This window comes from Asterias amurensis, chromosome 2 (genome assembly GCF_032118995.1).
Source record: "Asterias amurensis chromosome 2, ASM3211899v1".
Taxonomy (NCBI): Eukaryota; Metazoa; Echinodermata; class Asteroidea; order Forcipulatida; family Asteriidae; genus Asterias; species Asterias amurensis.
Window position 1 is genome coordinate 16,928,930 of NC_092649.1, and position 24,418 is coordinate 16,953,347.

The window sequence follows — 24,418 nt, forward strand, 5'->3', positions numbered from 1 at the left end:
TTGGATTTCTACATGGCACACGCACCCTCTCGCGCACACGCTCACAGATGCTATGCTGTAGGGCAGATTTCAATGGTGACGTCATATTCAATACAATTTATACAGAATATAGAAAAGAAAAGATACTTGGTGTTGCATGAAGATTTTTTTTTAATGATTTCAATGATATCTGGTGTACAGTGACTATGTATAAATGGCAATTATGACTAATTCAACATTTGAAAACCAATAAAATTTAGAACATATCATTTACATTTAACACAAATGAGGCTAAGTCCTTCGTATAAACATTAATTTGAAAATAATAAATAAATATTCTATCAAGTTAAGATTGCAGAGGTATATATCTCCGGATGGAATGATTGGGCTTTTAAAAAGAAGAAGAAAAAAAGGCCTTTTCTCAATCCGAAAATTTCTGCCTATGTATGAAAATAAAGGAAATACGATATACAGAATAATGTTTTCTTGTGCAACACTTTTAGTCTAGTCAATCTATGGTTTGACCTAAGCGAAATTGCAACAGAAACAATTGTTTTTCCAAGTGTCTCCTGAAACCCTCTAAAACAACATATCCAAAAAGTAAAAAAAGTAAGCAGGGGAAATATGCATAATTTGCATAAATTAAAAATAACCCTTTTCCCCCTAAAACACGCATGCTCACCCTATGATAAGTAGAAATTTTGTTTTTTTCACATATTTTTTTCTTCATGGGAATGGTCACTGCATTGTTTCTAAACATTACGAGTACAAAGAAATTCAAGATGGTGGCCATTTTTCAAGATGGCCACCATTTTCCCGCCAAAACAAATAACAATTTTGTCTAGGTCAAGCCATATTTTAGCTTAGATTAACTAAACTATTTTACAAGAAAGTTGGCCAGTCTGAATATTCCTTTTTTTTACAGGATTAAAAATAACCTCTTTATAAAAAAGGACAATACAGAGATTGTTCCAGAGAGTTATGTTGATCTTTCATACTAAATTATTCCATTCGATTATAAAAAATATTTGAAACAAGGTTTTGAAACTAAAAATGTTGCAACTAAAAAATGCTAAAACCAGAATGCTGAGCAAAACAACCTGTGGGAACAAATTTCTTTGTGTCATTTATAACTGTTTACATTTGTAGACAGTTTTGTTCACCTCCAAGTGTTCTATAAAGGTATGTTAAAACTAACCTTAATTTTTGACAATTATTGTCCGCCAGCAACCAATTTCTATGAATATACAATTTAAAGGGATGGTATAATATACAACCGTGCATCTTTGGTATTTTTAATATATATATGTGACCCGCTACGTGAAAATGAGTCAGATGTTGACAATATCAAGAATTGAGTTATGCGCATGGCTGGAAAGAACACACCAACAGCAGTAATTTGGTGTATGTCTTAGCTTTGGGGTGTATCCCGTTGCTGAGTTACTTTCGTTTGAAATTAGCCAATACATAATTTTTCTGAAAAACGAATTACAAGTAAAGTGATGTTTTAAACTACCATTGCGTGCAAAAGGATACAAACTAGACACAAGTATGATCACAAAATTGTTGTATTCATAGCTTTATTGCCTAAAAGTAAGCGTTCTAAAAGTTAACCATGCAAATATAGATCTTAAAAAGTAATATAAAAAGAAAATTGTTTTTTTTCCCCACATTAAATTGTTTATTACTTAATAATGCATTGGGCGCCATCTGACTCATTTTCACGTAGCGGGTCACATATTATCTATTCCTTCCAATTGCTTAGTTCTTTAGAAACATATCACACGAGGATGAAACATCGTTTGGATTTGGAAGAGTACATAAATTCCAATTCGGTAATATTCATGTAACATGTGTTACACTCCGGGCCAAAACTAGGTGCTTCTTTCCAAAACTCAAAACTGGGTTTATAATAACAATAGTGGCTCCTTTTCTAGCACTCATATCCATCACTCAGTGATACTCGTGGCGCATAAATTCAGTATTTTCCTGCAAGGTATTATGGAGCTAAGTTTTGAAGTATGAGACCAATCTTTCACATAGCCCATAGAAGTGTTCTGACCGGGACTCGAACCCACACTCTGCTGATCAGAAACATCTGGGCCAAATTTAAAAAGGGCTGTAAGTACAAAAACTTGCTACACACAGAATACTGTTGCCTAGCAGAATCAGGTTAACAGCCAAACTTACATTAAAGTTTGCACTGTTGAGGGTTGCGCCCCTCTCATTTTTTTTGCTTAGCAAAGAAATTTTCCAAGCAGTGTTTTCTGCTGAACAGCTTTATGAAATTGGGCTTGAGTGCTCTTATCCGTTCAGATAAGTGTGTAGAGGAGCTTTAAAATAACACATAATTTAAGCCTAAAGTTTTCCTAACCATATTGAACTGTTAAGACATCACATTGATATCAAGGCTGATTTTTCAGGTGTATTCACTTTTAATTACATTTCACTACTTCCTGAGAATTGCCTGATTTTTACCCAAGGTGTAACATTTGTGCAGGTTTTAGTAAGTCGATGGATTTTGGAGGAGTGTAGTAATTCCAATTCTCTGCTTTTCAAGAAACATTTCAAGAAAGTAACACTAAAAAGATGTCACTAAATCAGGGACCAATTTCACAGAGCACTAAGTTTTATCTTAACAGCTCTTACATCAGTATCTTTGACCTTTCCCTTTAAGGCAGTGGACACTATTGGTAATTACTCAAAATAATTATCAGCAAAAAACCTCACTTGGTAACGATTAATGGGGAGAGGTTGATAGTAAAAAACATTGTGAGAAACAGCTCCCTCTGAATTGAAGTGGTTTTCGAGAAAGAAGTAATTTTCCATGAATTTGATTTTGAGACCTCAAGTTTAGAATTTGAGGTCTCGAAATCAAGCATCTGAAAGCACACAACTTGGTGTGACAAGGGTGTTTTTTTCTTTCATAGTTATCTCGCAACTACGAAAACCAATCGAGCTCAAATTTTCATAGGTTTGTTATTTTATGCATATGTTGAGATACACCAAGTGTGAAGGATAGTCTTTGACAATTACCAATAGCGTCCACTGCCTTTAAACCATCGAATGAGTATTGCACATTAATTGCTTTTAAAAAAGTTCCGCTTTTAAACTCAAGTGAGAAGACTGGTCTTTGACATTTACCAGTAGTGTTCATTTTCTTTAATAAATTTTGAAAATGTTTTTTCATTTTTTAAAACAATTCTAATACTGTAATAAAATAGGCTGAAACTTCTGTAACTATTTAGAATGCTACATTTACTGAGATCTCTAACAAGGGGTCTACAATTTTGAATCATACAGACTGAGCATTTGCTGTTGTTGGTAGGCGTAACAGACCAGTCCATAAAAAAGAACTGGTCTGTTGTGAAAAAGGAAACAAAACCTCAGAACAACATACAAAAAATGAAGTTGTGATAAGGGGGAATGGGTGCTTGTGGAATTATTTCAAAATAAATTGCAACATCAAATGATTCTTTTCAGCACCACAGTGAAAGTTGGATATTAACCCTTTAGAGACCATGGCAACCACAAGGCCGCTTGTACCAAAATGCCCAGAGCGGCGGCAAACACCCTCAAAAATTGACCTATTTCCATTCACATCAAGAGGTCAAAGTAAAGATCATGTCCAGAAATGAAATTTGTCATTGATTCATTTGTTAAAGCCATTATACACTTTCGGCACAGGAAAACAAAAAAAAGTTCATAGATTTACAAATAACACTTACAGGGTTTACAGAAGGTAATGGTGAAAGACTTCTCTTGAAATATTATTCCATGAAATGCTTTACTTTTCGAGAAAACATTAAAACAATTATCAAATCTCGTTGTCGAGAATTACAGATTTATTTTAAACACATGTCATGACACGGCGAAATGTGCGGAAACAAGGGTGGGTTTTACCCATTATTTTCTCACGACTCCGATGACCGATTGAGCCTTAATTTTTACAGGTTTTTTATTTTACATACAAGTTGTGATACACAAAGTGTGGGGCCTTGGACAATACTGTTTACCGAAAGTGTCCAATGGCTTTAAAGATAGCACCCTAATTTCTAAAACCAAATCAAATTTTCTGTTTCACGTTTTTTTTTTCCTGAAAAAATGTGATTGAAAAAAGTGAACAATTTTCGCCATGTTGGTGCGTTTTGTGATGATTATACTTAAATAAGAGGTCTCTAAAGGGGTAGAACCCTCAGGTAATACTGACAGAGGTCAAAGGAAGTTGGTGCCAATTGTGTTTTGAGCTTTCAACAATAAAGCTTCCAAACTCAAGTCTAAATAGATTTTTTACTAAGTCCATCAACAGTCCAGCGTTTGTTCTTAAAGAAAGAAACACTGAAAGAACTAATACCGTTTGAGGAAAGTGAATGCCCAAATATTAATGTCATAATATGGATGGGGACAGTAAAAATCAAATTCAACTTAAATTAATGCTATTTCACATCATCTGTATGATTTTGATAATTTCAGTGTGTAATAAATTTACACCGGGTCAATTCTTAAGGGTTAACATACAATAAAAATGGCAAAATATGGCGGTTTACATGGTAGAGCAGTGAATCCAATATAGTTCAAGATAATCTAGGATAATCCAGTGAAGTCTCAGTTAATCCAGGGTCCAGGGAATGCATTTCTTAGATGATTCAAATAGAAACGCACAGAGCAGAGTCAAGGGGTCTATATCAGTTCTTTTTTAAAACACCTTGCGCTGGTCACAACTCTGCCCCCATAACCCCTCCCTAATGAACTCTTGAATTTTAAGAGCTGGGCCCATTTTCAAAGAGAATATTGCTTAACAATTGTCTGCTAAGCAGAAATGAGTCACAACTTTTACATGTGACATTTTGTAGTTTAGCTGGTAACCTTATTCTGGTAAGCATAATTTTGTTACGCTTGGCTACTTGTTGTGCTTTAGCAGCTCCATGAAATTGGGCCACGGAAAGTATAGAAAGGGCATTGGAACAAAATGAAAAAAGCAATCAGCCAAAGTCTTTGTATAAGTTTGGCTGGTGCTCCCCGCCCCCATAAACAGATGGGTGAGCAACGTGCTTCTGCCCTGATGCCCTTAGGTATAATTGTTCTTACATTTTTCAAAATTGCCACTCCCGAACAAAAAATATTGACAAAATAGGGGGACCACCATATTACGGCTAGATAGCTCAGTTGTTAGACCGCCGGCATGTTAATCTGGAGGACAATTTTTCTTTGATCATTCCAAATTTTCAAAGAAACTTCCGGAAGAACGGCTTGCCCCTAGAAGGCCGGTGTAGTTACATCGGCTCCATTGACAGCAGCTTCTCATACCAGAAAGATGGTAAAGCATCCACATTGCCCCATGGTCTTCGACTCTAAACTCGCACATGTCCTGGCCTCCAATGTTTGAATGTTAAACATTCCTCTTAGTGAATGGAAGTGCGTGTTGTTGGTCGCGCTAGAAGAGGAAGGTCGAAAGCTAGATGGACTAACAACATTCGTGCAGAAGTAGCATACATGAGCTAAAGACAACAGCTCATGACAGGGAGGCTTGGAGGGAGTTTGTTTCTCGCACCACGACGGGACGGCGGACGCCCTAATGGACTTAAGAGAGAGACATTCATCTTCTTAGGATGTCAATTTGACGAATACTATAAATGACTATATCATTGTGCCCCGCGTGGATTTGAGTCCGACTTTGGATGCGATTGAATCAATCATACTGGATATTCCTCCGGACTCCACGGTGTAGCATGACCCAACCACAGCACAGTACACTTTGTTAAACATGATCCGAACCTCATCCAGCTTCCGTTTCCTTTGGGACTCTTCGTATATACTGTCAAACCTATGCAGGAAAAAGGAATAACAGGGGAAAGGTGAATACATTTGGCACAATAAATTTTAATAAATGTGAAGTCATTGTTGGCACAAAAAAAAAGCTGAAACTAGGATCCAAGTTTAAGCAGATAACTTAAAATTATAAAATAGCACTAACGATACACAGAAGTTTAAACTCGTCAAAACGTTATATCACGCTTAAAACGTTATATCTTGCTTCAAAAAGCCCAGATGTACACACAAAGCAAGTATGCACCTGATAACAGTTTGGAATCTGTTTTTTATAAATACTTTATTATAAATGTTTATTTATTTATTGTTTATCACGGGTAATCCATTCAGTGTGAAAAACCTCACTGATCTCAACCCCCAAAAACTACAAAAATTCACTCAAAATAATGAATTGATGATGACTTACACCGGACCGCAGCTTGCTGTCCCGCTTGAACCACTTGATACGTCTGAATGAACTGTTAAAGGTGAGTCTCTTGACGATACAAAACCTTTGACGCTTCCAGTACCAGATACAAGCTGCCAACTATACGAACAAACACCAACAAATAAATCAGCACATCTAGCTAACGAAGACACAAACACTGCATTTACTTCTACTCTGATACTCGCCAAGCGAGAAATTACCTCTTCTTCAAAACTTATGTTACTTCACTTCAGAGGAAGTCGTTTCTCACAGTGTTTTATACCATCAACAGCTCTCCATTACTTGTTACCAAGTAAGTTGTTATGCAAACAATTATTTTGAGTAATTACCAATAGTGTCCATTGCCTTTAGCAGAGGTACAGTAAACAACCTACCTGCCACATGTGGATGACGCTGCTGACTTGGCCTGCAATATCAAGATGACATATATTGATCAATTATTCAAGAAGCAAAGGTTATGAACAAAGCTTTTATGTATAACTATAGTATGAAGTAAATACAATACAATAGTCAGGTTAGATGATAAATCAGTGAAGAGAGAAATTGTACACATTCCATACGAGATAATGGATTGATCCATTACAGCTCCCCATCTAGGAACTTACTGCTTCAACAGATGATCTCCTGCTTGGTCTAGGTACAGCCATTGGACTGGTCGGTGATTGCAATGTGGGTGATCTCGATGTCTCTCTATGGGTGGGTGTTCTAGGTTTGCCGCTGTCCACGGCAGAAGACCTACATCCAAAGAAAAAAAACAAATGTATCCATTATTTTTCCCTCTCACTCATTCCAACATGTGCACAGCACAGTAATACACTGCTTAGAAGCATTTTTCTGTGCTAAGCAAGATTTTGTGCTTACAGAGCCCAATTTCATAGAGCTGCTTAAGCAGAAAAAAAATTGCTTAAAAATTTTCTCTTAACTAGTCACAAATTGTACACGTGCCATGATAGCTTGGCTGGTAACCTTAGTATGGTAAGCATAATTTTGCTGTGCTTAGCAATTTGTTTGTGCTTAAGCAGCTCTATGAAATTGGGTCCAGGCTTTATGAAATTGGGCAAAGGCTTTTTAAAACTGAGCCAAGGTGAATCAAGTCTATTGTAAAGTTGTTTCTTACCCATAGCGCAGCGAGCCATTGCCAGCCAATTCACCATTCCTAGTGGTCTCTTCATGGATATCTCCCGTGCAGATGAGGATGGGTGAGCTAGTACTGCTAAGACTCGTTATGCTGATGTTACTATTCAGACTTGAATTACTACCAAGACGCTGCTTCTCAGTATCTACAAATCATCAACGTACGTACAGTGAAGAAGAACAAACTCAAGATGCAAGGGGGAAATTACTACACTGGGATGGGGACCTCTGCTATAGATTGATTGCACGTGGCATCAATGACCATCATCTTTGATAAAATGTGCACGCGTGCATGGCTATCATCGGCTGAGACCACTAAATATAAAGCGGTAGTCACTGGCTGTTTGTTGTGTCTACAGAAAACTAAAGGATGGGAACAAATTTACTTCAAAAACTAAAACAATGATGTATTCGTCTCTTAATATAGATGAAATGAGGGCAGAACAAACACCTTGTATGGTGTCAGGCACAGAAATATGTTCTAAAACCAAGGTCAAGGCTTACCTAGTAACACCATCGATTCTGAACAACTCTCTGAGTCCGTTCTACTACCAGATCTTTGGTTTCTGTTCAGAGAAAAAAAAATAAATTGTAAAGGGAGTTGCCGACCACGACCATCTTTATACCCTGTAAGTTGTGTGTAAATCTGTAAATATTTCCCCAACAGTTCTCTGTTTAAATAACAAAAGTGGAAATAACACAGCACAGTTACCATATTTGAAATTGTTTTAACACAATCAATACACTTGTTAATAAGTGTATAAAAGGGTAGCGACGAGTTCTTAAACTGGTGTCTAAAGCCAGCAGGGTTGTGGGCGTGCGATAAAGGCCCGAGCCGAAAAGAGGGCCTTTATCAACGACCACGACCCTGCAAGGTTTTAAACGACAGTTTAAGACCGAGTCACTCCTCTTTCATTCCCATTCACAAATGGCGTGGTTAGTCTTGATGCAAGACGTTTCTCGATTTCCTGTCACACACAGCGCAGCCAACTCACCAACAGCGCCTGCATCGCCCGTAACGAGAAACGTCTTGCACCAAGACTAGCGCGTAGTATGGATCTAAGTGTATCTGAAAAACAACCGGTTATAAACAGCTCTAGCTGGTTATTATCAACCGTTTAAACACCCCCACGTGATAGCTCTCCACCAATAGGAATAGCGAAACTATTATGAATACAATTTTCAAATTACAAGTCAATAAGTCAAAAGATACAGCGTCACTGGATGGGACAGCACCAACAATTTTATCCCCTCCTCCAAGAAATCACAACCCTTTTGATGAAAAAAATTATACTTTTTTAAAATTGTGTTTTACCTTTTGACAGCTGAGAATTCATCCGATGTTATATGCTTTAGGAAGTTGAAACAAAAGAAGAAAATCTGGAAGGGAAAGAAGACAATTTTGCTCTGTTAAAGACACTGGACACTCTTGGTAATTGTCAAAGACTAGTCTTTACAGTTGGTGTATCTCAACATATGCATAAAATAACAAACCTGTGAAAATTTGAGCTCAATCGGTCATTGAAGTTGCAAGATATTAATGAAGAAAAATACCACATTGTCATACAATGGTCACAGGAAGTTGTGTGCTTTCAGATGCTTGATTTCGAGACCTCAAAGTCTCGAAATCAAGTTCGTGGAAAATTACTTCTTTCTCGAAAACTACATCACTTCAGCGGGAGCTGTTTCTCACAATGTTTTATACTATCAAACTCTCCCCATTACTCGTAATCAAGAAAGGTTTTGGCTAATAATAATTTTGAGTAATTACCAATAGTGTCCACTGCCTTTAAATAAAAAGGACTGTTTTAGAAACAAGTCAATAGGTATGCTCTGATAGCACTTAAGAGGGATACAATTTTTTTTTAAATTAAACATTGTATGTATGTATAACAAAAAGGTTTAAATGTGGCATCTTGTGGCTGAGAAGTCTAAGATGTTTAAGAATGTCTGATGAACAACCATAATAATTTTAAATGTGGATTGTTCTATTTATTAGAATATTTGTACTATACAAGTTGTTAGTATTACTTCTGAATTAAAAAAAAAAATGTCAAAATCAGAAAAATTATTACTTAAAAACAAAACAAAGAGAATACTCACATCTTCACCTTTTCCTAACCTGTATGACAGATGATGCCTGAAAGACAAATACACCGGATAATAACAAACATATTTATTACAAATGAGACAAATAAGACATCTAAGTGGATGAATTGGGAAGATTGAGGAGAGATGGGTACAAAGTATAGTGACAAACAAATAATATGGTCACACTGTTTTTATTAAGACACATTTAAGCCCCTGCAGCAAAATTGTTATGTTTTGAGAAAATCATATTAGAAGTTAAAAGTATTTGTGAATAATATTTCAAGAAATTTTATTCACAGAATCTCTGACACTTTCCTAATTTTGAAAGTTGATATCTGAAATTAACAAAATATATTTTAAGATGTTAAATTTCCATTTAAAGACACTGGACACTATTGGTAATTGTCAAAGACCAGTCTTCTCACTTGGTGTATCTCAACATTGCATAAAATAATAAACCTGTGAAAATTTGAGCTCAATCGGTTTTTGAAGTTGCTTGATTTTGAGACCTCAAGTTCTAAATCTGAGGTCTTGAAATCAAATTCTTGGAAAATTACTTCTTTCTCGAAAAGTACTCCACTTCTGAGGGAGCTGTTTCTCACAATGTTTTATACTACCAACCTCTCCCCATTACTTGTTACCAAGTAAGGTTTTCTGCTAATAATTATTTTGGGTAATTACCAATAGTGTCCACTGCCTTTAAATGTAAATGTCCAAATTGTTTTGGGGAAAAAAATGGTGACATCTACAATTAGACAAAGAGAGAAAGAGAGAAAGAGAGACAGTATAGTCCTTACCCAAATAGCATCCAGTCGTATGCTATCGTCAAATACAGGATTTCAGCTGCACTAAGATTCTTATGGGCCTTCCCGTCCTGTTCAAAAACATCAAATATGTTATACCATCAGTTCATCAACACACTTAATTAAGGCCCAGTGACCAGGGGTAGTAATGTGAAGAGCTTTGGGACACCCTCTGGGTGTGAAAAGTGCTATATAAAAACGGTTATTATTAGTGTTATTGAAGTACTATATTATTTGGTTTTACACTTCATGGATTTTGTAAAAAGCTATGTATACTAAGTGCTTCCAAAACCTTCAGAAAAAAAAGAAGGTACTTTGGTGGGAATAGAAGACAACAGGTCACCATCAGTTGCGCTGATCTCAGCAGGAACTATAAAACCATGAATAAAATTGGCTTGCTGAGTTCCATTAAATCACAATGGTTGATATAGCTGTGCAGTTTGATTTATATCAAACTCAAGCTAAGACAGGTGGATGACTTTGAAGGATTTGGCTTTACACTGATTCAAAGAGAGTCAGCTTAAAGTGATACACAAGTTAAGAAATGTTAGTCCTTCCTATAGAAACGAAAGAAACAGAATAAATGGCGTGTCATGGCCGAGCGGTTAAGAGCACCGGATTCAAGCTCTGGTGTTTGATCAGCAGAGTGTGGGTTTGAGTCCCGGTTGTGACACTTGCTACGTAAAACTGGGGAGGTAGTGCTTTCTCCTCTACCAGCCAGGCTTCTGATGGATGCTACCCAAGCATACATCCGTATGGACTGTAAAGGGGGTAACCCTGTTTCAGCCCTAGGAGTAGGTGGCAACGGCCTCTGGAATAAAATAATTGTACCCCACACCTTGAAGTGGCCTTCAGGCCTTGTGTGTCTGGCGACTTGCATAATAAAAGAATAATAAAAAATTTAAAAAACTTACTGCCCACAATGACAACCTGAGTAGAGATACAAAGAGTGGTGTTCGGTCCCAACCAGAGATACAATGAATTAGCAGACCTGAATCCCCTGCAAATAAAGAGAAATATCATTTGGAAAATCAATCATACAGTCGAGGCTTGATACTTCACAGAGGCAATGAAGGCTGGATTGCCTTCATGCCCCCTGGTTATTGCCTTGGGACCCTTAAAATGCTTCGGTAGAAATTTAGGGTGCCCTTTACCAAGGAGAAGATGCCTTGGTGCACTTGCTCTTTAAGGAGAAATATCATTTGGAAAATCAATCATACAGTCCAGGCTTGATACTTCACAGAGGCAATGAAGGCTGGATTGCCTTCATGCCACCTGTAGCCGATTTTATGAAACGCTAGGATTAATCCTCGAGTTAGGACGAGTGACCTGCCCTAACTTAGGATGGGTTCAATGCCTCCTATCGTCTTCGGATCTGAACACGTCCTAAGTCCTAAGAGTAATCCTAAGTTAGGAAGAGTTTGGTGAACTTGACGGCTCCTTAAAACGCTCCAGAAGAAATTTACATTTTCCAAGGGTGCCCTTTACCAAGGAGAAAATGCCTTGGTGCCCTTGCCCTTTCAAAAATGAAGCATACATGGTCGCAAACATGCATTTTAAACCACAATAAAAACATTATGCAAACATTACACTGTATTTTCTCATAAAAGAAGAGTTTGCTAATTTAGTACAGACGCTTCTTTATGCATCATAAACTTGGTAATACATTCAGTTTATAGATTCAACAGCTTGTGACTAGCACCTCAAACAAAGGTACTGACGAAAAAGGAAGCTGGCCAACATTGGGCTGGAAAGCTCAGTTTGTAGAGCGCTTGCACAATAATACAGAGGTCTTATGTTCAAATCCTGTTCTGGCCAATTTTTCTTTGTTCGTCCCAAAATTAAACTGAATTAAATTGAAACACAAGAATAAAGCTTACCTTCTTTGATTTCATGTAGAAACAATTTCAGATAGTTCTGTGTGATCGTCACCAAGTCCCATGACTGAATAAAAACAAATTAAAGAAGAAAACACAATCATTAAGTCACTTAGAAAAAAAAAAACAGAAAAAAAACAGCCACATTAAAATCCTTTTTCAAAAAAAGTGCAAATACATATAAAAACAAACCATATTTGTGTTATTTATTTTCTTTACAAAACAAACAATAAATGTAATCTTCCATAATCCGTTAACAATTTTCAACTGTTCCTAGGTTGTTCTCAAATTCAAGCGTAGTCTCATGTATGTAAAAGCACCTTGAACGTCACTGCGTGACGGATATGTGTGCTATATAAAAAGCCGCTATAATTATTATTACTATTATTATAATAGAAAGTTGAGTTGGAAGAAAGCCGGTCTTACCCTATAACTCCGCCAGTCAATGCCAACCATCCTTGATACTGAATCTGGAATACTAAGGCCAGCATCAACAAAATCCTGTGGGCAAAAAACACACATAAAAGGAATACTAAATATCCCTTTTTGGTTTTAGGCTAGTCAAAAATTGCTGTTGCTGCCCTCACATATGGCGACCTTGTTACGACATTTGTCAACTACAGCAACAATCTAAAGTCTATCATCGGGTGCGTTTGATTAGCTTCCCTGGGTCGACCCCCGCGGTGCTCACTCGAACGCACCGATGGCAGACCAGGGTCGACCCAGGGAAGCTAAACGAACGCACCCATCGCGATCTAATCGCCAGTACATCTCTAGCCCTCTCAATGTTAAGGTTTCTTGACGTAATTATTAAAGGGTGGCTGCAGTGTTTTTTTTATTCATTTAAACGATTAAACATGACTTTTTAAACCTGAAATATTCTTTTTTATTTTTTATTAAATACGCAAGTATTTAAAAAATGGTTTTCAAGAGATTAGGGGAACCCACCCCGCCCCTAAAAGGGAGCCTTCATTTGCATAAATGTGACGTCATGTCGCTAACCCGAGACGTGTGCACTGTGTGGCCTGGTACCTAGGCGCGTGTAGTTAGGGACCAGACTCTTTTTGCCGACGATATGTTTGAATTCCCGACGTGACGTCGATGGTAGGGGGGCGGTAACAATCAACAAAAGGAGGGGGCATGACTTATTCGCTAATTACGCAAGTCAGATATGTCGGGAATAAACAAAACACATTTTATTGATGTTCAATACATATATCAGAAATAAATGACAGCAAAATTAATTGTTTTATTTGAATTCACTGCAGCATCCCTTTAAGGAAGGTAACTGACCTGGCTCCAGTCATAGTAGAGTCCCTCTGCATTGAAGCCATTTTCCCTGTAATCACGGAAGAATTCACACCCAGGGTAAGGCACTGACACAAGCCTGAAATCTGCATACCGGTGCTCTTTGTCTACCTTCTCTGACGACGAAACACTACCAATAAAAAAAAGCACAACAAATACTTAGAAGACTTCAATTTCTGGGTTTGTCTCAGATAAAATAGTGTAAAGGGTTATTCATAAATACCTCAGACAGTTTCGCTATTCCTATTGGTGGAGAGCGCGTCACAAGGGTGTGTATAAACCTTTGTTTACGACCGGTAAAAAGTGTTAATTCATGGGCGTGACATGCGACCGTGCACCTGTTCTTTTAAGACAGTTTCTTCACTCCTATTGGTCGAGAGCAACAACTGAAACAGTTGTGCCACATCACGCGATACATGCGACGCGCACAGCATTCCCTTATAAGGAGTTGTTTACCCGAGGGCGGCGGAGGGCTTTACCATTTCATAGCTGGAGGGGTGTTGTGTTGAAAGAAATCATTGAACAATTATAATTTTTGCATTTATTTTACTTTTTGACTAAAAAGTGTTGATGTTTTTGACCGAAAAGGTATTTATGAATGGGAATCAAAGTGTGTTGAATCGGTTTTCAACTAGTGGTTTAAACTCGCCGAGGCCTGGTTCTTTATAATTTACCTCGACTTCCGTCTCGGTAAAATTATCAAGAACCAGGCCTCGTTGGGATTAAACCACTAGTTGAAAACCTCTTCACCACACATTGATTCCCCTATTTATACCTCTATGTGAAGAGAACTTTGTTTTGTGAATTTGTGACCTGTGAGTAAATAACTCATGCGAGGGGACCAACTAATTTATCACAAAAAATAAGTGCATACTTTTGGCCATTATTAATAGTAAAACTCATCTGTTCAGTTTATAGTTTATAGTTTGCCTGACTTCACATTGCTATGTTCAGGTGCTTCAGTGAATTCCATACTCAGTGCAACAGTTTGTCTAACTTGTAGTAACTATCCAAAGCGCACCCTCACGTGGTGGATAATACTGAAACGTGATTGGTTGTAGCTTCACAAAGGTTTGCAGAGTTAAATGAAGTTCACAGCGTAGCAACTGCGAAGGGATGGCATAAAGTTCACTTCACCTTCGCATTACAAAAAAGTATGAGCCAGAGACTGCTTAAGCAAAAAATATTATTTAACAATTGTCTGGTAAGCAGAAATGAGCGGGATACCAGTCACAAATGTGACATGTGACAGGCACAAAGGCTGGTAAACCTTATTCTGGTAAGCTTAATTTTGTTTTGCTTATCTACTTTTTGTGCCTAAGCAGCTCTATGAAATTGGGCCCTGTCATTACAAAGAGCAGTGAAACTTCCAGAGGACTTGTGAAACAAAAAAGTTAACTGGCCCAGCTCGGTAGTAATTGAAAAAGGTGAAAGGAAATCCTGTAAGATAGTTGAACTGCTTGTTTTCTATAATAATAATAATAATAGTAATAATAACTAGATTTATAACTAGTTATTAACATTCAGACTTACTTCATTCCGAATTTGACTTTCTTGTTCTCGACCATAAGATCTGAGATACAGCCAACAGAGAGTAACTTCAGCAGTTTGATGTCCTGGCCCCGGTAACGATCAAATAACGGCCACTCATTGCTGGTACTGAAGTAACAAAGTACAGGAAGAGCTTAATGCTAAAGTAGGCTTGATACTTCACGGAGGCATAATGCGATTGCCTGCATGCCCCCTGGTCATTGCCTTGGTGCCCTTGAAATGCTTGAGTAGAAATTTACAATGTCCTAATAGGGCGCCCATGGGGAAATGCCTTGGTGCATGCCTGATAAAGTATAAAAGTTGTTGTCTTCTTTTATGACATTTTGTACTGGCCCAATGCACTTGATATCTGCACCATTTTTGCAGTCTGATTCCCCGTTACTGTGCAATGCACCTTTCAGGCACAACGCGCACAATATCTTTACATGTAAATTTGACTCCCAACATTGAAGACAGTAGCCGTACGTGATATCAGTCCAAGGGATATATGCAGGGATAACATACTTATTGAGTGTCTTGTGAAGTCATGTAAGTACATGTACAGCACAGTACTGAATGCCTCACATGGTCTCCAAAAATAAATAACAATGATAATCATCAAATATTTGCCTCTTTACTTTTGAGAGCACATAAGAAACGTGAAAGCAAAGCATGTAAGATAATTAAAGTGCTTGTTTTCTAGATAGTCATTAACATACACACTTACAATATGAGGAAACATACATGTACATGATGAGGTTATAATAATAATAATATTGAAGTCTTATATAGCGCACGTATCTACCAAACAAGGTACTCAAGGCGCTGAGTATATACAAACTTTCAGAAAGGTTATTGAAGTGATGAATTCCGAGACCCAATTATTTAGAACCTTATATCAGGGTTTTACAAGGTACTACGGCGCATTTAGCAGCCACAGCCAGGAACACCAGGGCGAACCCCTTCTCTTTTCCTTAAGCGCACTGGGTTCTTTTACAAACGTTACACAACACCTGGGACCAACGGCCTTACATCCCATCCTAGGGACGAAGCAATGGTGAAGTGTCTTGCTTAAGGACACAAGTGTAAGCCTAAGAATTTGACGATAGAAATCAACATGTAGTTCCTACTCCCCCAAATTACATATTTTCAACATCACAGGATATTCTTTTGCTAATGAAGCCACACTTTAAAATTACCTTGTAGCATCTGGTCTTGAAAACGCCTCTTCACTGTTTGCTGCTTGAGATCCTAAACTCTCACCACCTAAAATACAGAAAGTCATACAACTCAAGGGCATCATTAATACGCACTGCAAGCCTCATAGATACATGTAGCTGTTGTATTCAAGGATTTTCAACAACGGTTTCAATAAAAACAGAAATCTACTGTCATAATAAAGCCTGCAATGTGAAGATTATATGTACTTGATTAAGTACGCACAGTGAAGAATGCACATTACTTTTCCAGAAAGTTTCACATCGTAAAATGTTGATGTTGCAGAACAATTTCAATGTGAAGGTAGTGCATTCTGCTCTACCAGCCAGGGGTCGATTTCACAAAGAGTTAGGACGAGTAACTCGTCCTAACTTAGGATTAATCTCTAAGGTCTGCATGCTACAGTGCAGGGTTGGGACTCGTCCTAAGTCCTAAGATTAGTCTTAAGTTAGGAAGAGTTTTGTGAAATCGACGGCAGGCTCCTAGTTGATGATACCCATGCACGCATCCTTACAAACTGCGAAGGGGTAATCCTGTTTCAGCCCTCTGAGTAGGTGGCAATGCGCCACTGGTGAATCAACAGCTCAAATCATTCACTTGTAAGTGTAGCCCTCAGCTTGAAGTGGCCGTCCGACTTAAGAATTGGTAATTTTTTACGTTGGAGGAGAACCCCAATTAAGGGTATAACCAGATAGCAGCACCCAGTTTGAACGTAGGATCGAACTGGGTCCACCAGAAGTGAACGGCAGGGAAATATAACTAAACGTTTTTTAGTATTTTGCGACCAACAAACAGTGTGTCAACCAACCTGAGAAGAAATAATCCAATCCCGATCGTCCGTATATTTCTGGTCCTCCTGACAGTGTTGCCGACCTACAGATGTGCTGTAAATAACAAACAAAAACAATGAAGCTGTTGACCAACAAACATTCAGGCGATATTTACAGAATTTTAATAGAACGTTGTTAAAATGTATTATTTAGCTTTTAAGGGATCCTTTGATAAGATCCAAGGTATATTTCTGAAGTCAGAAATTGCAGAAAAATTGTGTGAGCTTAATTTTTGTTTTTTTATTTTTGAGGTAGTGAACTATAGCTTAGCATTCTTCTAGAATGCACCGCCTGCTGCAAAAGTACTCCCTGTGCCTGCAGTGCAGTTGGTTGCCTCTAACTTGCCTGAAAAATTGTCCTTGATGACATGGCCTTTAGGGTAAAAGCAAATTAATACTATTAATGCAATTACCCACGTAAAAAAAGAAGAAGTTACCTTTCCTTCGTAGAGAATAATTGGCACAACAAAACGTTGTCTGCAGCGAGCAAACCTTGACTTGCACATCAAATCCCTGATCTTCTGTATGTCATATAAGCTCTCTCTGCTATGACACATGGACAATGATAAGCAAAACACGATAATATTATCAACTTTTCAATAAGGTTGACTTTCAAAGGAACGTTACAGAATAGGTAAGAAACAAAAATCGTGCAGATCAAAGATTTACATAAAACGTAAAACTTAATGATGATGATAGTAGAAACCATCCCTTGAAATATTTCTGTCTGAAATTTCATATTTGTAGTGAAATAAATAATCTAATTTCGCGTTTGGAGTTTATCGCTCAGTGAGCGTTTTATCCATTTTTGTTTTGGCATCGATGCAATGCAAAATTTGTAATATTTTTTTTTTACCATTCTCTCGCGACCCAGACGGCCGATCGATCTCAAACTTCTACAGGTTTGTTAGTGTATGTGTATGGTGGATTACATAAAGTGCTAACACTGCCAGCAATTTTTTTGCTAGCAAAACCAATTCTGTAATGTTCCTTTAATTTTAAAAAGATAATACAATGCATTCACAGTACCACAAGACTTTAGTATCTTAAAGGGAAGGAATATGTTTGGTAATCATTCTTAACATTAATGGTAATATAAACTTTTGGTTAGAAGTCTACAGCATCATTTGAAAGTATAAAGCATTTTGAGAAACATTTTGCTTGAAGAAATGCGGTGTGTAAAAAGATAAACGTTTTTACGTCCCAAAATTTGAAGCATTGTGATTGTGTATTCCTATAAGGGATTATTCTTCCTTCCTTTGTCGGCGCTATCTCAAAAATGAGATCACCTTGTGAAACGAAATATTCAGATGTTAGCTTTATTTTGTACATCTACATGTACATTTGTATAGGACTAAAACAATCGAACAGTTCCAAAAACCAAAGGTACAAACCTTTAAAGACACTGGACACTATTGGTAATTGTCAAAGACCAGTCTTCTCACTTGGTGTATCTCAACATATGCATAAAATAACAAACCTGTGAACAGTTGAACTCAATTGGTCGTCGAAAGTGCGAGATAATAATAGAAGAAAAAACACCCTTGTCACACGAAGTTGTGTGCTTTCAGATGCTCGATTTCGAGACCTAAAAATCTAATTCTGAGGTCTCAAAATGAAAGTCATGGAAAGTTACTTGATTCTCGGAAACTGTGTTACTTCAGAGGGAGCCGTTTCTTTTATACTATCAACCTCTCCCCATTACTCATTACCAAGTAAAAGTTTTATGCTAATAATTGTTTTGAGTAATAACCAAAAGCGCCCACTGTCTTTAATCAAAATAACTAATCAACATAACTAACACAATTTCCACATCCGTGTAATTACATGTACTTAGAAGAAATAAAAGACCTACCTTTTCTCTTGGAAGTCCTGTCCATTACCAGCTAGCATGTATTCAAGAATGATGAGTTTCTCTGGATAGTGGCCACATAACTCACCATTAGAATTGTAGATGACCTGGAGTAGAATGCACAAAACAAACAATAAACACAGAATCTTGAACAATCTATAAAGCATTAGGCAAAGACACATCATAAAAACCCTTGAACATCTTACACTTATTTATCCAAAATCTCTGAATGTCTGTTATTAACAGACATGGTGGGGGGGGGGGGGGGGGGGGATATGGCACCCTCGGCTAACAGCGTGCAACAGTTGTATACTGGGGCCAATTTCATAGAGCTGCTTAAGCAAAAAATTTTGCTTAAGCAAAAATTTCATTGCTTAGTAAAATCAGATTACCGGCAAGACTCCACTCAATTGTAATGCTAAGTAAACAACAGCTCAACAGCTCAATACTAGTCATAAGCAGTGTATATGGCAGGAAATTTTGGGCAGTAACATGTGTAAAATTAGCAAGCTATTTTTGTGCTTTTAAAAGCAAATGTTTTGCTTAAGCAGCTCTATGAAATTGGCCCCTGGTATCATGCTCATTTCTGCTTAGCTAATAATTGTTTTAAAGCAATATGTTGTTCCTTAGCAGCTCTAAGAAATTGAGCCCAGTTCTAAATTATCAAACTGTAGCTAAGGCTGGAACCCATATTAGCATCCGTTGTAGTTGTACATTTATAAGCTGTCCTTAGTAACAGAGCTGCCACCTTGGACCTGTCCGCCAGTCCGCACATAAAATGCATACAAATTGTTCCATGCGTCATATGATAATCGCATCATCTGTACATTACACAGGCCATAATTGCTATTTGTGCAAATTGCTGGTGCTTAATATAAAATGTCATGTCAATAAAGACTATGTGCTTTATCTCACTGACATAGGTCTAGTAGTGTACTTTTCAAGTTTCAGTTCCAGACAAACAGGGCCAAATTTCATACAGCTACTTTTACAGCCATTGGACCCTTTTGGTACAGAAATTTTTTTTATAAAAATTCACAGATTTACAAATTACTTACAGGGTTTACAGAAGGTAGTGGTGAAAGACTCATCTTGAATTATTATTATTCCATGAAATGCTTTACTTTTTGAGAAAACGAGAACGAGAATTACGGATTTATTTTAAACACATGTCATGACACGGCGAAACGTGCGGATACAAGGGTGGGTTTTCCTGTTATTTTCTCCCGACTACGATGACCGATTGAGCCTAAATTTTCACAGGTTTGTTGTTTTGATATAGAAGTTGTGATACACGAAGTGTGGGCCTTGGACAATACTGTTTACCGAAAGGGTCCAATGACTTTAAACAGAAAATATAGTTGACACCAAATTCTGTAGATTTTAGCCTTTGAAAGAGACTCAGCTAGATTTGAAACCTCAAACACAATTTTTGCATTTATACCGTACAGTAGGTTCTATTGGTTGGTAAGCAGATTGCAACGGCTATTTTTTTCTCTTCACTTTTCTGCTTTGCAGACAAGAGCATGATGATACCTGTTACAAATAGTACACGTGACATTGTATTTTGGCTGGAAACCTAATTCAGTTTTAAAGTATACATATATAATTATGTTAAAAAGCTTAGCTGTTTTATTTGCTATAATGCAGCTCTATGAAATTGGGCCCTATACACAAATTTAGATATGTATCACTTAAGATTGTGATTAGTGATTGCTGGAAGAAATATAATTTAAAGTCCAGCATCTAGGCAGGATTGTACGTTGATACATTTATAAGACCACTATTATTGTTATAAATGATAATATTCATTCCACCTTTTTTAAAACAAAACCAAAACATGCAAAAAGGAAAACAGACATGTGCAAGGTACTATATGATGAGAAATCAATTTTCGGAAGGAAATAAGCACTTCCTGAAACCAGAAACCCACGCACCATGACATGTCAAACTACCTCCATTAAATCTGTGACCTGGCAGGTACTGTTCTTATACCAGCTGGACAATCCTTATCTAGATTTGTTTATTTATTTATTTATGTGTTTCCTCAAAACCTCCAAAAATTGAGCTAAGATAAAAATATTGAAAAAAATTAGTACAAGAGATATATAAACACGTAAATAAAGAAACAGGATAACCCCGACACTCTCGGACGACCCCAGACCAAATTGAAAAAAAGTACGAAACAAAAGGATTGTCAGAACGATCTGAGTAGCCGACCGAGAGTATCAAGATCATCATATTCAAGAAACTGGTTACGAAACAAAACTTATCACAATAATACCATGGTTGACGCAGTTTACATCTTAAGGTTAGAGTTAAAATTCCGCCTGAAAGAAGGACTAATAATGCAATTCAGCAGCGGAAAATCTTTGTGAAAGCTAAAACTCTATCAATTAAAGTATTCTTATAAAATGCAAAATCATCGCTGGCCTCGCAATTAAGAAAGGTGAGCATATTGTGTCATGGGTGTGTCATGGCTGAGTGGTCTAGTTCACTGGACCCAAGCTTTGGTGTTGTCAGCAGCAGAGTGTGGGTTCGAATCCTGGTCATGACAGTGACACTTGTGCTCTTTAACCAAGGCACGTAACAATATATTGCTTCATGAAAGTTAGGACGGTAGTGCATTCTGCGCTACCAGCCACTGGGTTCCTAGTGGATGATACCCCATGTATGCATACATCCTTACGGACTGTAAAGGCAACCCTTTTCGAGCCCATGGAGCAGGTGACAACGTACCCTGGCTACATTTGGTCTTGACAGCCAAAATCAGTTAAATGTAGCCCTCACCATAAATTGCCTGGTGATGTTACATTGTAGGTGCAACTCATTTAAATTACTGTTTAAACCTTGAAGGGAACTATGACAATTAATAAAAAACAATACGCAGTTTTATAAAACACTTGCGCTTTAATGCACCCAAAGGGCATCTCAAAGCACTCAATTGAAAGCAGTTTTATGCTTACACATTGTTATCAAAGGTTGTTTTTATGTAAGCACGATGGCTGTCTGGAAGTACTCATTATGTATACAAAAGTTATGCAGAGCTCAGCTGTACGTATGAATTATGAAACCCATTTAGCATAGAGCACATAGATTGGTTGTGCAATCTGCAGCCAACCATGCCAACATCTATGACACTAGGGAAAACCCCTGCTCTTAACAAGTACACTGGGTTTTTTAAATGTGCATTATTACTTCTGTGGAAAATTACTTCTTTCTCGTAAACTACATGTGCGTCACTTCAGAGGGAGCCGTTTCTCACAAGGTTTTATACTATCAACCTCTCCCCATTACTCATAACCAAGTAAGGTTTTATGCTAATAATTATTTTGAGTAATTACCAACAGTGTCCACTGCCTGTAACTCGAGTAGACTAGTCTTAACCCTTTGTGAAGACACCTGGATTTACGGTGTCGACAAATCTGTGTGTGTGTGTGTGTGAGATGGAGTGCTCTCATATTCGGTACCATCTTGAGACCAAGGACAAAACAAAAAAGGGAAAATAAAAGGACTCCATAGGGAAATAATTCTAAAGACCGGGGTGTTCCACAAGAAATTTTGTGTACAAAGTCTATGGGAAAATCTTAAGTACAGGGCCAATGGAAAGGACAATGGTGTCTCCACAGGGATTGGAGAATGCGTGAGGTAGAGGGTGTTGATTTCTGCAAACTGAGTAGTCTTCTTTCCAAGATGCTCCAGTTGAACTAGTTGTGAAAAGATAGATATCGCCTCCAGAGGCCACTATCAATCACAGCAGTGCCCTCTGGTAGTGATGAGTTTCATGTGTGACTATTACAACTGGATTGTCTTTGAACCAAGACTACTAACTGAGCTCAATCTTAAACCAGTGGGCAAGTTCGATCAGCGACCATTTGTCAACCACTAGTCAATGTTCCATGGTTATCTATGCATGAAATACATCCTGGGTACCAGGCAAAATCACCCAATGGTCGACAATAGTCAACTATAGTCCCTTGATCGAACTTGCTCCAGAGTGAACATCTCTCAGTACTCACTGAATACTTGTAGTCTCTGCCAAACAAAGCTAAGCACTTCCTTTCGATCGATTCCACCTAAGGAGAAAAAAAAACCCAATAAAATAAAAACATAAACTTTACATAATTTGTAGTAAAATGTACATTTTGTTGTGAAAACCTCTCATTGAGAAGAGTTGGTATGGTTTACTTCTCCGAAGCGTAAATTCCTGCAAGTAAGCTTTCTCCATGAGGAAACACCTCCCATGTTTCTAGATCCATCAACAATGAAACCCCTTCGCATACTTGGGGGGTCACAATCAAACCTCACAGCATTCTCCCATAGTGGTCCGTTGGCCAAGTTCAATTCCATTCAAGTCAATAGACCGATCCAGTAGGCTCTGCCCATGACGCACGTGTGAGCAAGAACACGTGGGGCTCTCCAATGCCTTTCTGCACAACTCCGATGCGTGCGCCAAGCATACCGCACGCATGTCGGACCTTAGTGTCGGACCTTCCTTGCGTTGTGAGTGGTCAATAGGCAATGGGGCGGAGCTTAATGGATCGGTCTATTCAGATGTTGTCCGTCCCCTGATGGTGGAGTGAGTTCTCAGCCACAGTTTGGAGGCCAGGACTAACTTTACAGCAATCTAACACTAACAGTATTGAACATGTGCAAAGACAATTTCTTGACTGCATTCCCTGAGCACTCACACCACCACCAGGCAAACTTGTTTATTTTGTTTAGTAACCTGTAACAAAACACAAACAGTAACACCCATTTTGTATTTCAAAATCAATATTGTTAAACAAATAAAACATTTCTTTGTTTACTTTGTAAATTCAACACCTTCTTAATTGAATCATAGTTTTTTACTGTAATCTAATCTTTGCAGATTGAACTTCAGAATCAATGTTTTTTTAGCCCAGTTACTGGGGAGTTGAGTTATTTTGGAATTTTGTATAATAATAAAAAAAAAAATATTGAATTGAATTAAATTTAATTTTAAAGAATGCCCAATAATCTTAACTACTCCTAGAGTCCTACCATGGAGGAGTCCTACCTAGTCTCTTAGTTAAGTTAATAGAAGGAATAACAACATACAGGAGCTTTATTTGGATTAGATCTTTACCTTGTTTGTCGTTTCTCTGGCTTTGTAGCCCTCTTTTTTGCAAAAGATGTACAATAACTGACGAAGTTCACCATCACTCACCACCCCTTGGTTATCACCCATGCCTGGTTCAGCACCAAAAACACCCTCAACAAAATCACCCTAAATCTTGCCCGTCGTGCTCTTAATGGAAAAGTTTTAAGTCTCCGACTTACGACAAACAATCACTACATTTTTTATCTGATAGTTGGAAAGATAAGCAGTTGTCTGTCGAATAATCTGTGAACTGTATGGTGGAGCTGAAAGTGTGGTGTTGACATGCAAAGTACACACGACATACGGTGGTACTGCCCACTTCCGTTTCATTAACTAAAGATATGTGACGAGTCGGGGACAAGACTGATTTTAACATTGTCAAGAGAGGTCGCCCTTCATTATTGTTGCATAATCTG

At 37.7% G+C, this 24,418-nt stretch overlaps 1 protein-coding gene across 2 annotated transcripts; it reads right to left on the reverse strand.

Annotated features, from left to right (window-relative positions):
* LOC139954307 (phosphatidylinositol-3,5-bisphosphate 3-phosphatase MTMR14-like) lies at positions 1–24,286 on the reverse strand. 2 transcript variants are annotated; one of them, XM_071954050.1, is made up of 20 exons: positions 23,988–24,286; positions 22,897–22,953; positions 18,881–18,984; positions 17,463–17,568; positions 17,005–17,080; positions 16,178–16,244; positions 14,982–15,107; positions 13,434–13,578; positions 12,567–12,641; positions 12,144–12,207; positions 11,178–11,263; positions 10,258–10,334; positions 9,473–9,509; positions 8,685–8,749; positions 7,874–7,935; positions 7,353–7,515; positions 6,841–6,970; positions 6,610–6,641; positions 6,215–6,334; positions 1–5,803 (listed from the first exon to the last, which is right to left on the reverse strand). In XM_071954050.1, the coding sequence occupies exons 1-20, from the start codon at positions 24,087–24,089 to the stop codon at positions 5,617–5,619; spliced, it is 1,881 nt and encodes a 626-aa protein (XP_071810151.1). In that variant the 5' UTR covers positions 24,090–24,286; the 3' UTR covers positions 1–5,616. The 2 variants fall into 2 exon arrangements, with proteins under 2 accessions (XP_071810151.1, XP_071810150.1); XM_071954049.1 differs by having other exon boundaries at positions 17,463–17,571.
* Positions 24,287–24,418: the final 132 nt, after the last annotated feature.